This window comes from Scylla paramamosain, chromosome 9, assembly GCF_035594125.1.
Source record: "Scylla paramamosain isolate STU-SP2022 chromosome 9, ASM3559412v1, whole genome shotgun sequence".
NCBI classification, from domain to species: domain Eukaryota; kingdom Metazoa; phylum Arthropoda; class Malacostraca; order Decapoda; family Portunidae; genus Scylla; species Scylla paramamosain.
This window is the reverse complement of record NC_087159.1, coordinates 10,971,918-10,990,518: the sequence shown is the minus strand read 5'-3', so window position 1 is coordinate 10,990,518 and position 18,601 is coordinate 10,971,918. Positions and strand designations below refer to the sequence as shown.

Below are 18,601 nucleotides of genomic sequence, written 5' to 3'. Positions count from 1 at the left end.
ATGCAATGTTCACTAGGTATAGTGTTCATTATATCCAGTATTTGCTACATTGAAAGTTTACTGCTTCCATACTAAGCAACATGCTGCAAATCTTGATGGAGAGTTCTATTGTACATGACTGATCAAGGTACAAAATTTATGTTTAGACCATGCTTGTACAGATGTAGCAAGCACCATATACTGTATATGTGTATGTGTTTGTGTGTTCCATATATATATACAGTAAAATCCCTGTCATCCGGCATTCGAGTATCCGGCAGCTTCAAGTATCCGGCACATTTTTCCCCGAGCCTTAAAATCAATAAAAGATCAATGTGTACTCATAAAATCAATTAAAATTCCCGCGCGAGGCATACTTTGTCCCCTCGCCACCAGAGCGCACTGCTTCGCACCACCCACAGCCCACTGCACTGTGTTTACTCAGTGACTCAGTCCCGCGTGTGCACTGTTTATCGCCTGACGCCTTCATCATGACTAAAGTTGTAGAAAAGAGGAAGCGTGTTGTGCTTACACTTAAGCAGCTGATCAGATCAGCTGCTGATTAAGATGAGCTGATCTTTGTTATGGTAAGATGCGTGAGTGTAGGGTGGTGATTGTGGACATGATTTCACTTCTATTCAAGTATCCGGCAATATTCAAGTATCCGGCATGTCGGCAGTCCCGTTGATGCCGGATAAGAGGGATTTTACTGTGTGTATATATATATATATATATATATATATATATATATATATATATATATATATATATATATATATATATATATATATATATATATAGTGAAATCTTGGTTCTAGAACTTAATTCATTCCTGAATACCATTCAGAATCTGAAATGTTTAAAACTAAAACCATCCTCCCCATAGGAATCCATGTAAAACGGATTAATCTGTTCCCAGACACCAGTCTACCCTGTCTTAGCAGCTTATGACAGACACTCCCACAGCCAATATGACTGCTTCATGACTTTTCCAGCTTACAAGTTATTTATCCAGAAAGGATGCATTGAATGAACTTGGTGACACAGAACTCATCAGAAGATACTGTTTAGACTGTTTGTCACCGATCTAGTGAGGGAAGCCTTACAGAGGGACACAGAGAGAAGCAACTCACTTACTGCCAAAATGAAGGTTATCATAACACTCAGACATCTTGCTGCTGGAAAAGGCTACTGGAAAAATGTATTTGTGCAGTAGTGATGGTGTTGGGAGTCATCAAGAGAGCCACAGGTGGCTCTGGATTACTCATGAGCGCTGAAAACTGTTTACATCAAGGCTTTTCAATGGGATCACATTTACCGTATTTCAAAAATTGAATTACTGTCTTACACTCTGTGTCTCTCCTCCAAATATATAAAAATGAAGTAAATATTTATAAAAACTACAAATTAGTAATAAACAACAGCTTTTGCTATATCTTTTAATATTTGAAATCAAGTAACTTTGTTCAAGAACCGAATCGTGGTACTGCAACTAAAGCAATAATGTATTCAAAATTTTGTTTGAAAACCAGTTTGTTCAAAAAGAGAGGCTTTCAGTAACAGAGGTTCCACTATATATATATATATATATATATATATATATATATATATATATATATATATATATATATATATATATATATATATATATATATATATATATATATATATATATATATATATATATATATATATATATATATATGCACACACACACACACACACACACACACACACACACACACACACACACACACACACATATACAGGGTGTCCTGCAAGTTAAGGTACATACTTTGGGATTTGATAGTTGAAATAATTCTAAGTGGAAAATACTCTATACACAAGTGCAGTGTTTTGCTTTATTTTGTGAGAAATTAACGTGTATATTGTGTGTTCTGGGAACCGTTGGTCTGGGTGGGCCTCTGCCTCCCTTCTTCCCTCCTTCTTCCCTCAAGTGGCACTGCATGGCATTAAGTGATCATTTTTTGTGTACAATCTATGCAGTCAAAGCCTTACAAGAAACAGTTAATAAATGACAGATTAAATTTTTGTGTCAGTGAAGAAAATGTACAGGTAACACAGAAATATAATGGTTGTTAAGTGCTACTTTTTAAACATACATGGCAATTCACCAGCTTCATGAAGGAGAAAGGCAGAGGCCCACCCAGGCCAGCAGTTCCCGAAACACACAACTTACACATTAATTTCTCACAAAATAAAGCAAAACACTGCATTTGTGTATAGAGTATTTTCCACTTAGAATTACTTTAACTATCAAATCCCAAAGTATGTACGTTAGTTCACGGGACACCTTATATATATATATATATATATATATATATATATATATATATATATATATATATATATATATATATATATATATATATATATATATATATATATATATATATATATATATATATATATATATATATATATTACTTTGGAGACTTGGTCACCCTTTGCCAGGGAAGAGCATCCTGTATTAGTCTCCATGCCACTGCCTACCAACCAGCAACTGTTGCTAGCTGGTTGCACAGCATTCTGAAGAGAGCATTGTTGTTTTATATGCACTGAAACACAGAACATATCAAGACAAGGACTTTATATGTGGTGGCCTGAAGAAATTCATAGCACTGTTTTTGTAAATAATTCAAATTTCCTAGATTTTTTACTTTACTTGTAAAAAGTCTTATTTAAGACTCCACCATAGGTCATATGCTTATTCCTGAAGTCTTACTGAAGACTTCACCATAGATCATATCCTTATTTTAAAAGCCTATTGAAGACTTCAACATAGATCATATCATTATTTTTGAAGTTTATGGAAGACTCCACCATATATCATATCCTTATTTTCAAAGTAATTGCATCTCTCTCTCTCTCTCTCTCTCTCTCTCTCTCTCTCCAATATTTTGAAAATGAAGTTGCATGGTTTATGCATGAATATTATATAGATGTTTGAGTAGCAAATTCTAAAGGGAATCCTGTATGAATAAGACATCATACCATAACTCTTTGATGGCTAGGTTAAATCCATGGATGCCTTGTATGAGGTGACAAGGTGAACTAAAGGTGTAGTGTCATAGTTACTGTAACATAATTAATTTTGCTTATGTGTATGCAGTGAAAACCAAATGATAGAGTGGACATTAGTGATATTAGAAATACGAATAAGTCTGGCAATGCCTTGATTCTCTCCGCTTTGTTCGTCTTTCAGTCGTGCCTTGGCATCTGTCTAGGTCACTTCACACACATCAGAACACAGTTCACCAAGTTCATTCTTCTTACTATATATTGGTGATGGTTCCCATGATATATCTGGTTATTTGTCTCGTGAATTAGGATACAATATAAATGGAATTGTTATTTTAAAATAAGGTAGCCTTATGTGGCAATAGAGCTTCCTATTACCACTGCTACCAAGTTATCCTCAGTCCCAGCTTGTGAGACAAATGTGCCGGCTGTTGTGTTATCTAGTTGTAACTGTGAAACTTTATCATAAGAGATAGCTTTGATATTTTCAACAAAGCACAGCATAACATCCCCTCACTTCTCTCCATATTTATTAAACAGACTTAAAAATTGTGTTGTAATCAAAACCTCATCAGATGTCCCCAAAAAATTTAGCACACCTGCAATATCAGTGAAGATGCTGGCCACAACTCAGTGTCCTTTTGGTCTTCATAGATTCAGCAGTATCTGACATTAATGAAATGTCAAAAGAAAATGAAGAGATCAAACAAACAAAAGAACTTGAGTCAACTCTAACCAAGGCTGTTACTGTATAACAGCTGAAGAAAAAGTTACAAGAGAACATATGTCAGGGATATGCTATGCAACAGATGAGATAACTGATGAAATGGAGACCATGGATGCAAGGACATTAAAATTTCACACTCACAAAAGTGGCACATATAACCAAATTATTGAAGGATATTTATAGCAAGAAAATTCAGTTACCAACAAGTTTTTGTGACATGTCATTAAATATCTCATTTCATGCTGTAGTTTAATTAAATATGTATTTGTTATCATAATGCAACTTGGATGTGGAAAAAGGAAACTGTATTTTTTTCATTTTCCAAATATTAATTAGTTTTTCCTAATAAGAAAGAGCTGGACACAAAATCCTGAAATTTTTTCATCGAGTGAAGGATGAAGACTGTGAGAAGCAGTGACTGTATCTCATTATCTTAGTCAACATTATGTCTCAGTCATCATATTTAGTGATTAAAGGTTGCATACAGTCAACTTTATATCTCAATGATCATATTTAGTGGGTAAAGGTTGCACTGAAATCACAACCTGAACATTTTTTACTTAATAAAATATGTCTTTCACATTATTCCATTTATTGCTTAGAAGCTGTAAAATGCAGTGCCCAAATTGATAAGACCAACAAGTTCATTGTGAAATGTGAAACCATCATATTGCCTTTACAAGAGTTATATATATATATATATATATATATATATATATATATATATATATATATATATATATATATATATATATATATATATATATATATATATATATATATATATTACATTTGTTGTTTCAAATCTGCAGGATTCAGTGACAATGAAAAACACAGCATCAATTGCAGTATAAAATGTTGTACGTCTGTTTTACAAAAATGTAATTATCCACTTACACATTACTTTAGGAAAGTGGAGTACCTAGTACTGCAAAACTGTTATCCATTCAGCAGTACCCTAACATCAGCTGGTTTATAGTTTGCTATTTTTGCTCCATTACAAAATTCAATAGAAATGTTTAAAAAAATTCTGCATCCTCTGTTAATATGAATTAGTCAGTTCTTTCAGCACATATCAACTGTGAATATTATAACCAAATAATGATGCCATTTATAAGTAAGTGTTCATTGCGCTTTTTGCAAAGTAAATTTCATTCATCTAAGAATTTGTAGGTATCTTTATATAGCTAGTTGTATAATATGATCAGAGTGCCCTATACAGTAATAACTTTATACTTTGCCAATATCTTTTAATGAAATATTAAAGAATCATTGAATACACAGTGTGCATATGAGTATTGTACACTGCACACACACACACACACTGACACACATATATATATATATATATATATATATATATATATATATATATATATATATATATATATATATTCCCCATCTCTGGTGGAGTGTATTGTAAGGCCTAACTCCATGCACTGCAGCTCTATCGGAAGAATGCTGCCACTGCTTTGCTTATTGAAAGTGGCGAGTGAATAGGATAATATGGATGAAATGATGGGACTGGAAACCACCTCTTTATTATAATGATGTCCTGTCCCAGTTACCTGCCTTTAAGGAGGGTATCAGCTTGATATATGCTTATGTATATAGTGGTGACCCTGTATTATAAATTCATTGGTTGCAGGACCTCATTCTTAGTACATGAGTATAGCTGCTACATGCATTTAAAGGTTCCCATTCCAAGCTCGTAGCCAACATTTAATTTACCACCAAACCAGGGATTCAGATACAGTACTTGGGTGTATGCATTCATTGCATACACCCAACAATTGCAACAATTGTTAGAAATCAAAGGATTCTCTTATATCTGAGTGCTTTGTATTCTTTAATGAACTCTCTGCCTGCTTCTGTATTTCCACCATCCTATGACTTGAATTCCTTCAAGAGGGAGATTTCAAGACATTTATCCTTCAATTTTTGACTACTACTTTGGAGTCTTTTCTAGGATTGGCATCTGAATGGGCTTTTTTTTCCTTGGCCAATGTCCCTCCTACATGAAAAAATAAATAAATAGATAATGAAAAAAATAAATAGATAAATAATAATAATAATAATAATAATAATAATAATAAATTTATTACCAGAAATAAGTCATTGTTCCATATGATTACTTTCCTGGTTGGATGTATATTAAGGAAGCAAGAATCATGTATAAAAGTATTATGCAGGTTTGCAGGCTTTTGGGTAAGCATCTGGAGTCACCTTCAGCTAACTTCCCAGTGGACAATGGTTGGGTTGCCTGGGTTGAGGCAAACTATTGGATAAATTTTTCTTGTTTCCCCATTCCACTAAATATTACACGTACAATTACAGCTGCGTCTGAGAAGTTGATGAATTTGGTGTCCGTATAAACAGTGTCAAAATGTGTAAACAATGTTTTATTTGGTTGTGTTACTAACCATTTCAAGTCCTGCAGTTGTGATGAATCTGTCTAGTGTGTTCCTGATGGCATTGTGATGTTATGAACTCCTGGTGTTTCTTTTACTTTGATCACTTGCACTTACAACTATGTTAATTTAATCATTATTCATGCAGCAGGCAATATAAAATTGAGTAAAAAAAGTTTGTATTCAGTTCATTTGGTGCAGCTCAGTAAGGTATACCTACTCAACACACACGTCTCCTACTTTGCTTTCCTCTTCAGTCTCTTCAGTCCCCCTGCACACCTTACCTTTTACAAACTGCTACTCAGTGATCCCTACTTCTGAGACTTACAATATCTAAAAAGTGTTACTTTTGCTGGTAGACCAGCCAAGAACTGATGCAAATATATTTGAACTCTTAGAACTGATAACACAAATATTTTTACCCAGTCAGTACCAACAAACTGCCATATTGATTTACAGTCTTACTGGTTGTAAGTCAACAACTACCTGTATAATTTCAGGACATGAACTGCATATATCACAAATAATTGAAGTAACACACTAGCTTAAAAGCTGGTTATTGTCTTTTTTTTTATTTTAATTTTATTTTTATATAGTTAACTACAAAAAAGGTAATAATGCTATTAATACTTATAATAGTCTGTCACATGAAAGCTTTGAACTTATGAGTTTACCATAGCAAAGAGCTAGAATTCATTGCTCAAGTTTGTGATTTTCATTTCAGGCTGTAAAGTTTGTCTGTTTTACTGACTATATAATTACTTTATCAAGATGGTAAAAATTATAAGTGCAGAAAGTCAAAAGTGCCCAACAAGCATGTGGACATTTAGAGCGCCTTATTTCTGATTATAGGTAATTCATAAAATACCACTGAAACAGTCATTAGTGTATAAGCTTTTCAGTCCCAAATGAGAAGTTGCACCTTCAAGGCAGCTTATAAATATTGTAGAAAAGAAATTTCCACTTCAGGAACATCAACCTCACAATCACCAATATGGTGTCTTGGAAGGAATCTCTCTCTCTCTCTCTCTCTCTCTCTCTCTCTCTCTCTCTCTCTCTCTCTCTCTCATCATCATCATCCAACCCTTCAGGAGGTAAACATATCACGCAGGGAAGCCACAGAACGCCTGACTTCTGATCTTTCTAAAATTTCTGATTGGGGCAGAGCAAACTTGGTATTGTTCAATGCCTCAAAAACTCAATTCCTCCATCTATCAACTCGACACAATCTTCCAGACAACTATCCCCTCTTCTTCAATGACACTCAACTGTCCCCCTCTTCTACACTGAACATCCTCGGTCTGTCCTTTACTTATAATCTGAACTGGAAACTTCACATCTCATCTCTAGCTAAAACAGCTTCTATGAAGTTAGGTGTTCTGAGACGTCTCCGCCAGTATTTCTCACCCCCCCAGCTGCTAACTCTGTACAAGGGCCTTATCCGTCCATGTATGGAGTATGCTTCACATGTCTGGGGGGGGTTCCACTCATACTGCTGTTCTAGACAGGGTGGAATCAAAAGCTTTTCGTCTCATCAACTCCTCTCCTCTAACTGACTGTCTTCAGCCTCTCTCTCATCATCACCAATGACTAGTCATTATTCAAAGTAATCTCACCATTTGATAACCAGTATAGTTTCTTGCCATGTTACATCATGTTACTTTCCGACAAAAAGTATTCACGAATGTATGTACAAATACTTTCATGAAGTATTTGTATATAAACTAACAGTATTGACAGCATATTCATATAAATTTGAAGTATTCCTATTTTAATACACAATTTGTGTTCATTCCATCCCTGCACCCAACATAAATATGCTTAAAAATTTTTATTAAAAGCATTTTTATCATTCTGAACATATAGAAAATACTGTTTGTCAAATGAAAGCCACTTATTCAAGAAAACATTTCCTGGGTGACATTACACTAACATTTTGAACCATTGTTATCTGGGCCATATCCACCCAAGTCATTGTTAAGATATTTTTATTTTATATACCAGACTGGCAATCCCACATGGGGTGGCCCAGACAAAGCACCACACAATCATACATACACATTTCACATTCTTAGCCCTATCACCTCCTGGTGGAAAGGGATAATCTTGCAGACAAACCTAATACACCCCAGGAGCTTGGCCATAGCACAGCTGGTCACATCTCCACAGCAAGGTCTTACAGCACACATTGGTTTGCACCTGTCCCTTCATAATGAGACCAATCCTTAGACCACAGCAGATGCAAGGTACTTCCTACAGAGTGCCCCAGAACTTAAATGAGTCCATACATCAATGAACCCTGACAAATTTGCTCACACCCCATCCCAGCAGTCAATGAAACTGTGTCATTTTCATGCACTCATCACTGTTACTATCCATTCATCTCTACCATGCAATCATTCTTGCTTGTTGCAGAATCATTCCTCTCTTATTCAGTGCTCATTTTACACATTTCATCCACTCCAGGTGTGGCTTTCCTAAAAATTTAATTCCTCAAGTTAGGAGGCAATTAACTTGAAATCATAGTCAATAATTTTGCAATGTGGTATTACTCACACTATCTTGCTGGCTGTAGAACAATAATAATTTGCTAATCTGCAAAAGTTATATTCTTATCACAGTGACTCACCTCTGCCACAGTCCAGCAAAATAGTCACTGGCATAGACCACAAAATGCTGAAATTACATTACAAAATGGTATATATATATATATATATATATATATATATATATATATATATATATATATATATATATATATATATATATATATATATTACATGTGTGTGTGTGTGTGTGTGTGTGTGTGTGTGTGTGTGTGTGTGTGTGTGTGTGTGTGTGTGTGTAGATATTTCTATTAAAGTTGATAAAAACAGCATAATCAACTCTTCAAGGGAAATGGAGCTAACAGACAGTGGCACTACATGGATCAATTAGTGGCAATGAAAGTGACTCACCATCACTCACTATTTTTTAAAAACAAAGCAACAGAAAAGCCATACAACCTACAATGACAAAGCTGTTGTTGAAGGTCACTATGTATCTAACTTTCAGGAGCAACATTAATGATGGCAGCTGTTTGAGCTGACATTCCCAACCTTTTCATCGTCAACTTAATTTGAAGGAAAATAGTGCCTTCCTATATTTCCTACTATTTACATATACATATCAATAAGTCTAAGTGGTTCCAAGTAGATAAAATAGTCAAAAAAATCCTAAGAAAGTAACTGCTACTCCACATTAATTAATTAATTTTTATCTATACTTATTCAAATTTAATTTAATCACATACGTGCATGTATATAATTTAACTGATTAAGATAGTTTGTAATATGGACTTCAGTTAATAGTAAAATATATACATAAACATATTAATTTATATATTTATTTACATACAACTATTCCCCAAAACCAAGGTATTGAAATTTCTAGTTTAGTAACATCCATCATCTGCATATATGAGTCTTGAGAATTCTTTTGCAGCAGATTTAATATCTGGATATGCAAAGGTGAAGCCAGTGTCCAAAGCTTTCTGGGGCCAAACTTTCTGTCCTTCAGTCATGATCTTGGCTCTCTCCTGCCCAAACATCAAGTTTACAGCTAATGTTGGCAGAGGTATAAAAGAAGGCCTCCACAAAGCCTGCCCAAAAGCTTTTGCAAAATCTCTGTTTGTTATAATTTGTGGTGCAACACCATTGACAACACCTGTCACATTCTCTTGTTCAATTGCATATATAAAAAGTCTAACTATATCATGAAGGTGAATCCATGGCATGGGTTGGTTTCCGCTGCCTACAGGACCCCCAACACCCATGTAGAAGGGAACAATGAGCTGCTGAATCATTCCTCCTGGACGGCCTAACACCACACCTGCAGAGAACACAAGCTAAATTTATTTACCATAATTGAGATGTATAAAGGGGAAGGATAGACTAATTTCTTCACAAAACCTATGAATCAGATAAATAAATACATGTAGATGTGGTACATGTGTGGCTAAAAGACAACTTGTTTGACAGACAAAATCTAGATGTAGAACAAGGAAAAGGGAAAAGTGGGGGGGAGGGGGGGTGTTGGCATGGAGAGGAAGAGTGAGAGAGGGTTGGTGAACCCAAAAAGGTAGCAAGATGTGTGAGAATTGAAGCAAGTTTTATTTTATCAGATGAGGATAAAAAGTTAAGTTCAGATGATAACTGGGAATTTGTGAGCATATACAGACCTCATAACAAGAAGAGATAGAAACTTTCTGGAATTATGATGATGAGAGTCTGAAGAATTTGGAAAACATATAAATGTAGTATAGCTAGATGGATCTGAATGTTAGGTTTTGGAATATAATTGATGAAGGTGCAGCTTGCATGTTGTACCTGGAAGAAGCAAAATGGGGAAAGAATGACAGGGTTATGCAAAGAGCCAGAGTTGGTGATTAGAAATACTTTGTCTTTGTGGGTGGTGTCTTCTTTTATACCATGTGCCATCAGTGAATCCTTTCTACTTCATCAATATTCTAATCAGGGCTGGAGGTCTGCTCACCCTTATGGAAATTTTTAAGCACAGTAGATTTAATAATTCATCCACAAAAGCTCTCTAATCAGTTACATTGCATGCAACCAATCATCCTTGTTCCATAGACATCCCTCTTGCATATAACAATCTCTTCACACCATTCATCCATTCCATTTGAAGTTTTTGCCTTTACCTAACACCCTTCATATCTGATTCAGTTATCCTCTTTTATTAATTGCTCAATGTCCATCCTCTCTACATACCCAAATCATCACAGCCCTACCTCATAAGCAAACTCTTTTTCAATCCTAATTATCTGCACTTATTCATGAATATCTTGATCTACTAGCATGCCCTTTGGACATCTTATTTCTATTACATTCAATCTCTCTTCCACATTCCATTTTTCAGCCCATGCAATGCTGTTGCTGTGACCTGCAAAATTTACTCCTCTTTACACCTTCATTCTAATCTTCCCCATACATTTATTCCTCCATACAAAACAACATATAAAACATGACATTTGAAACAGTCTACCTCATCAAGCAAGTTACAATTAAAAATACATTCATCCTCCCAGCATCTACCTTCCTCATTAGTCTCAGCCACTCTCAATTTCCTCCTTTCACACACACACACTTTCAAGCTACTTTACATGCTATCCAAATCTCTACAATATCTATAATGTTTATTACAGTATTAAGGATGGACTTGAATGGAGTGTCAATACTTGTGCAACTGCAGGCCATACAATCATAATTGACTTCTTAGGAGAACCATCTGTAAAAGCTAATGACTATAATTATAGCAAGCTCAGATAATGAAAGGCATTATTATAGTATGACTCATGAGTATGTAATGAATAATGACTCATTACAAAACATTAAGTACATCATCAGTAAAAATAGCACAGTGATACATTAAACATTTTTAATCTAATTCCATCATTAATAAATATCACACCAGTTTGCCTTACATTAAGGCTGCCTCTACTCAGTTCTTTGCAAGGTTTAGTCTACCAGGTCTTTGTTTTTTTTTAGAAAGAACTCAGAGTGAGTGGACACTGTAGAGGTATTGTACAAAGGGAGACACCTGTGCTATGACCACTATTTCCCCCCCCCTTCTCTCTCTCTCTCTCTCTCTCTCTCTCTCTCTCTCTCTCTCTCTCTCTCTCTCTCTCTCTCTCTCTCTCTCTCTCTCTCTCTCAATATTACCCTGCCATCCTCTTACATCTATTCTGTCTTATCATTTCCCTCTCACTATCTCCACATGTGACCATATATCCACAAAGATTCCTTTAGTAACAACAATGAGGCCAAACCTGTTCTGATTTTGACTGTCCGAACATCTATGTCATCTGGCAGAGTGGCTGCTCCTTCCCACTCGGTGCACAACCGGGATAAAAAGTCAAAGTCACCCCCTGGGCCGTCCTCCTTGAACACCTCCTCCTTGCCAGGTGGGTAATATCCTGTGGAAGTGCCCATCATGCTCAGTTCAACAGCAACAGTATTATCCTCTCTGCATACACACACACACACACACACACACACACACACACACCAATCTAAAAAATCTTTTTCTTATCAAAGTAATACTAGTATTGCTGTGGAGGTGGTACAAGCAAAGAGCTTTAAGGCTAACTTGGATAAAAATAAATGTGGTGAGAAGACATTAGACTCAAATCCTGTACCTTACAAGGGAAATACTACAACTAAGCAAGTAGGTAAATACATACATATGAGCTATGTAGAAATAGAAATGCACACAGGACAAAAAGTGCCACACCCATATCCTGCATACTACAAATACAGACATATACATCAGTCACAATGAACATGCCTGAAGGATTATAAAGTAAATATTTGAATGCTTAGGTTGAGTATACAAGGCAAATGTGAATACGTTTTGAGCAACTTACCAACACCTGAGGCTGACACAAAGACCTGGGGTTTCACTTTGGCAGACTCAATAGCTGCAGCCAAGTATCTGCAAGTCAATAAAGTTTAACCTACTTTTCCTTGCATCTTTTTCAACTGAAGCATTTTCATACAATCTTAATAACATAAAACTTTATTATATTATTTCTCATAGGTATTACAGTTGCCAGTCACAGAATTTTCATTAATGACTTACACATCACATTAAACGAAGTAATTCAAAGTAAACTAAATAATGTAGTAATTTATATTCCCATTTATTTTTTTTCTGGAAGTCCTGTTCTGGAAATGCTCATAGGTGCACTTACATGTTCTGAACAATGTCACCAACTTTCAAATCAGGAGGACCCTTTCAGCAGCATCTTCAGCTTAGGGAACAGCCAGATATTGCATATGAGCCATGTGTGGAGAGAGGGGAAACTGGCCAGTCTAAGAAATTACATCTTGGATTAGGTGCAAAAAATGGCATCTGAATATTGCTGTGAGACAGATGCCAGTACCTGACTCTCACAGCTTTAGTTTCTCGTGGTAAATTGCATTCCTCCAGGATTTCATGGCCAAACACACAGGACAAGCGTCCTACTCTCCACACATGGTTCCTTGTGATATCTGGCTGTTCCCCAAGATGAAGATGTTGCTGAAATGGTTTCAATTTGAAATCTAAGGAGACATTCTGCACCTGCTTAGTATTTCTGGCAATCAAAATATACAATGTCATGCTCCATTAGAAAATATAAATTAAAAAATAATGGTCAATGCCTAAGTGTATGAGATTAACACTGAAGCTTCTAATAGTATGTGAAGGCCACTTTGAAGATGGAAGGATAGAAAGGAGTACATGTTGGAAAGATGTATTAGTACAAAACAAACAGGGAAGGAAAGGCAGAGGCTCTTTTGCCATGGATGTTTCCAGAGGAAGTGAGGCATCAGAGATAAATAGACACAGCCTCAGTCTGACCTTGTTGTGTTTACCCGTGATGCCCAAACATTTTGCTTGAAGCCTTCAGTCCACCTCCTCAGTGGATCCAGTACATTCTGTCCAGCAAGACTAACAACAGCCACAGTGGATTCTGGCAGACCATTCTTGTTGAGGTCACTCTGAAAATAATCATGACTTCTATCTTTGATCCTCATACCTTCTCCACTTTAGGTCAAGACCTTCATATATACTTTTACTAGTACAAACAAACTTTGCCATCTGTAATTTATAATACAAATTCTTACTACTTCCAGCTTTGTGAAGAAGCACAATACTAGACTTCCTCTACTCATACTCATCAAAGTTTATTTACCTATCTATGTATACACTGGACCAGCAGTCCTACACAGGATGGCCCAAGTACTTAGTTACAAACTGGCAATTTAATTAAAAGTGAGTAGGTAGGTAATTCTACAGGAAATCTCTTTGAATAGTCACTGTCTCAGTAATATTAAATTCACACAAATATCCACTCATATATGGAAAAGGATGCTAATTACTTGAAAGGAGAATGACTTTATTATAGGAAATGCAATTCTAATACTAACACTGCTAATTAAATACCTAAGTGTATCAACACTAACAATTTAATAATGGTGTTGATAGAAAAAAAAATCATAATACAAATGTGAACTCTGGATAATCCTAAGTGAATCATAAGGATTTAGCTGAGATTACAGGTATCCATTTAGTGAACAAGACTGACCCAGCTTAGTCTGTAGAGCCCAGGCTTTCTGGACACCAACACTACATCATAGCCACGGCGACGCAGACCGTTCGTAAGAGCTGTCCCAATGAAGCCGGTTCCTCCACCTGTGGATGATGTCTAAGATAGAAGTGGCTGGGAGGAGACAAAAGCAAAGTAAAAATGGTTGCCTTCACTCACCCACACATTGGTCTGCAGGCTTTTAAGAGCTGATGACAGCATTTAATGAAACTGGTAGAAAATATGATACAGAATATAGTAAAAATATATGATTATTGTAAGCATTTAAAACTAGCACTTGCAAGCTTCTGCACACATATAGATTTCAGCTATTATTTTAGAATGTTTATATAGTAACACAACTGCAGAGTACATGAGAAAGGAGGAGAGTATGGTGAAGCAGTTATGCAATTCTTGCAGGACATTACATGGCCTGTCAGCATTTGGTTTGCTATCAGAAGGAAAAGTTGTTCCTTCTTAGTGCCTCCTTATGATCTCTCTCTCTCTCTCTCTCTCTCTCTCTCTCTCTCTCTCTCTCTCTCTCTCTCTCTCTCTCTCTCTCTCTCTCTCTCTCCCCACATTTCCATAATTTTTACAGTTTCATCCCATAATGTGCACGGAAGTAAAGAGCTAATGGGATAAAATTTTACTCTTACCAGTCTCTCTATTCTGGACGAAACTATTTTTTTGTGGTATTTTTCACCCTGATTTGAATTAACCTTGTTGTTTTCCCTAAAGCCATTAGTTATTATTTTTTACACCCCCTCCTGACTCCCCATCCCCTCAGAAACTAATGATTTGTGATAAAATTGTAAAGCTGATTAATACAAAACAGACTGAAATCTACCAGAGAAGAATTGTTTCATCCTTACAAATAAGTAACATAGCAGTCAACAATAACACCCACAATGTTCCCCCACGAGAGGACTGCCCACTGCTTTCCTGTGACTGCCAGCCAGCAGTCACACACCACCACCTAACCCAACTTAGCCAAACTAACTAAACCTGGTTAGCCAAACTAACTAAACCTAACTAGACTAACCTAGCCAAACTAATTTAACTTAATCAAACTTGCTTAACTAACCAAAATAACCTAACCAAACCAAATTAACAAAACCAAGCCAGACTAACCTAACCAAATTAACTTAATCTAACTTAACTTTAAAAAATGCTGCCTGCATTACAATATGCATGGAAAGTTTTGTCACCACCTTAAAAAAAACTATGTTCCGCAGAGAGAAAGGTTATAAATACACATGCATCATCAAAATGATCGGTATTTACTGGCATTACCTTTTTTCTTTACAATCTTAAAGCATTTAGGGACACTTGATGCAAGGTTTTAAACATAAGTTGGAGAATAGCTGGTCCACAGCTGCTTGACAGCAGCCTCAAGTTTAGGCACAGATGACATGTCCATACTGCACAGGTGTCTCTTCATTTCTCACCTTAAGTTTTTGATCAGTTCAATATCTGGGATGTTCCCAGGCCAATCACAAAAAAAAAAAGGAAACCTTACAGTCTGTCAACCACTGTGTAACAGTCTTTGCGACATGTGCAGAGGCCGAATCCTGCATGAATACTTTTGCTTTTGTTTCTTCAAAAGAATCACACAACACATCACTCAAAAGTTCTAAGTAACTGTTTTTTCTTCTTTGCAAGAAGAATCACCAATTCACCAACTCCATGATAAGTAAAGCAGCCCCAAACCATAAGTGATGATGGTTGCTTAACAAACTTAGAAGTGTACTTGGGATCCAAGGGGTCGCTGCCTGGCCTGCAGTACACTCGTGATAAAGGATTCCCCAAGACCGTAAAAGGTGCCTCATCACTCCATATCACAGTTTTCCACTGATCCTCATTCCATGCTAGGTATTTCTTGCAAAATTTAATCCTCTTGTTCTTCTATAATGCATTTAACAGCGGCTTTTTGCAGGCACGATAACCCTTGTATCCTAAGTTATCATGGAGCATCTACTGGACACTCCTGAGACACATTTCCCAGTAATTGTGAGTTTTTTTACCTTTAATTTCCATGTTGTCAGCCTTGGATTCTTTAAAACTTGCTGGGAAATAAGTGCACGAGTCTTCAAAGTCATCTTACGAGTAAGATGACGTGAAGTAAGGTGCTGTAAGAAAGTGCAGCTGCCTCCCCAGCATCCTTGAACAGTCTCATCAAGTGCTGGACTGTTCTCAGCTATACTCCTATTTGATATGCTATAAATGGGAGATCGTGGCTAGTTTTGTGAAAAGTAACTACCTCCTTTTGTTTATTCTTATTAGTGACCATTTCGGGCAAGTCATGATGGTGGTAGGAAGCAAAATAAGGGTTCAATTTGGCTCTGCCTGGGGGTATCAGGCAAATATATATTCTCTCTATTGCACCCAAGCAGCTACTCTGAGCCCAACTACCACTGACTAACCATGGGTGGTAGAGCATGTAGGGGTTGCCAGTTACTGGTATAAATGTGCCAGACAAATGCTTTCCAAGGAATGAAATTGTGAACATCTTTCACTTAACATGAAAGGAAATGTCATTGGCTTTTTGGCGACAAAACTTTCCAAGCATACTGTATAAATAATTTGCAGAAGGTATATAGGGGGGTTCAAATTACTCAGAATGAGAAAATCTATCGAATGAGAAAGGTAAGAAAAGCCATGTTGAGACTGGTAAAAAGAGTAAAATAATACCAAAAATAAAGTGTAATAGTAGGTTAAGATTATTGGAGTTTAAATCCAGTCATTTATCTTGCCTTACTGGTTTTTATAATAATTGAGACTTTTGTTAGACATATTTCTTCTATAGTCTTTCCTTTGCAAGCTAATAGTTTTTGAACTAGGAAGTTTTCAATTATTGTTTGGCCCACATGGAAGGGCTGTTATGGTGAACCTGTTAAGCTTGCATCTCTTCACAATCAACACTGCTGCCACCTACCAATCTTCTTCAACACTAATGTTGAATGCTATGACCACATCTGATTTATTATTTGATACACAATCATATCACCTCTCAAGCTGCACATGCACAAATACCACCCTACGTGGAGGCAGATTTGAAATATCAGTTACACGATTGATCTATATAATTAAGCTATCCTACAAGGATAACATTTTCTCATTGAAATTTCTAAGAAATCACAGGGTTCTGCTGGCCTAGTTCCCTTACCTCCAGGCCACAACTCCATCGATAATGAAAACAAATATGGTATGCACATTACTAAGTTAGGTTAGATTAGATTTAGTTAGTTAGGTTTAAAGTTTTCTTGATGATTTTACTTTTTTCTGGGTTGTTTTTGTGATTCATTCGATTTAGGACTCATTCTTCAGTCAGAAATCCTTTGTTTTCCAGTCTTCCCTTCCTGTGGGTTAAAGGGGTATAAAAGTAAAAATTTACCAGGTTATGCCACCCCATATGAAAATGGGGAATGCCAACACAGGAAGTACGGTTAAGATTATATCCGTAATTTCCGGCAAGTATACACATTACCTAGTAAACACCATTTGACGGCTCTAACCGAAAATTTACCAGATTTTCTTGCCAAGTCTTATGAAAATCCATGCTCCGCTCCTCCCTAGCGATTTGTAACACTGCCTGTGAAAGATGAGTAAAAAAAAAAAAAAAAAAAAAAGAAAAAAAAAAGAGCTCATGGCGATGAGACAAAGATGCCCACATCCATGCCTCACCACGCAGGCCAGCTAGTAAAGGCGTCAGCGGCATGTCAGGGATACAATGACACTTACAATGAATAATGAAACTGGCTACATGACACTCACCTATCAAAACCGTACCCAGGTGACCACGAGACATCGTTTCCTTGCTTCTGTTATGCACCTGAATGTCACGACGCAGGAACCGGTGTCCGCCTTACACAAGGTTTGTTTTGGTGGAAATACATAGTGGCGGCGGCTAACATAGAGTGCGTGTTCCTCTTCTCGCTGAGGCTACGAGACGCACATGCTGCTTTTCGCGTCTTTTCAACTACAACAGTGGTTACCATTTTTTTTTTTTTCAGGTTGTTACTTACAACACTAACAGTGTCACCCCTTTCACAAAATGTTGCCAGTACATGCGTCCAGTCCTGGACACGGCGTGTTCAGGGTTGCAGGGTGTTTGTCCCGAAGCACACCTATCAAAATACTCTTGATTTGCCATTTAGATCTTTTCTAATACTGTACAATAATTTTTAATGTTTATTGTGATTATGTTCAACTTTATTACTTAATTATAATATGTAATAAGTTTACAGTTTTATATATTAAGTTTACATTACCCAATCCTGTTTTTTTTTTTTTTTCTCTCAGGATTCTTCACTT

At 36.3% G+C, this 18,601-nt stretch overlaps 1 protein-coding gene across 1 annotated transcript; it reads right to left on the bottom strand.

The window, feature by feature from the left end:
• Positions 1–9,530: 9,530 nt before the first annotated feature.
• On the bottom strand, positions 9,531–18,343 carry LOC135103575 (epimerase family protein SDR39U1-like). Its single transcript, XM_064010031.1, has 6 exons — positions 18,062–18,343; positions 14,288–14,394; positions 13,561–13,700; positions 12,584–12,651; positions 11,987–12,133; positions 9,531–10,029 (listed from the first exon to the last, which is right to left on the bottom strand). The coding sequence occupies exons 1-6, from the start codon at positions 18,093–18,095 to the stop codon at positions 9,593–9,595; spliced, it is 933 nt and encodes a 310-aa protein (XP_063866101.1). The 5' UTR covers positions 18,096–18,343; the 3' UTR covers positions 9,531–9,592.
• Positions 18,344–18,601: the final 258 nt, after the last annotated feature.

Coding starts and splice junctions, on each gene's coding strand:
- LOC135103575 (XM_064010031.1), bottom strand. CDS start 18,095: ATGTCTCGTGGTCACCTGGGTACGGTTTTGATAG. Junction 13,701..14,287: donor GGCTCTACAGACTAAGCTGG/GTCAGTCTTGTT, acceptor GATTATTTTCAG/AGTGACCTCAACAAGAATGG. Junction 10,030..11,986: donor GACAGTCAAAATCAGAACAG/GTTTGGCCTCAT, acceptor TGTTCTCTGCAG/GTGTGGTGTTAGGCCGTCCA.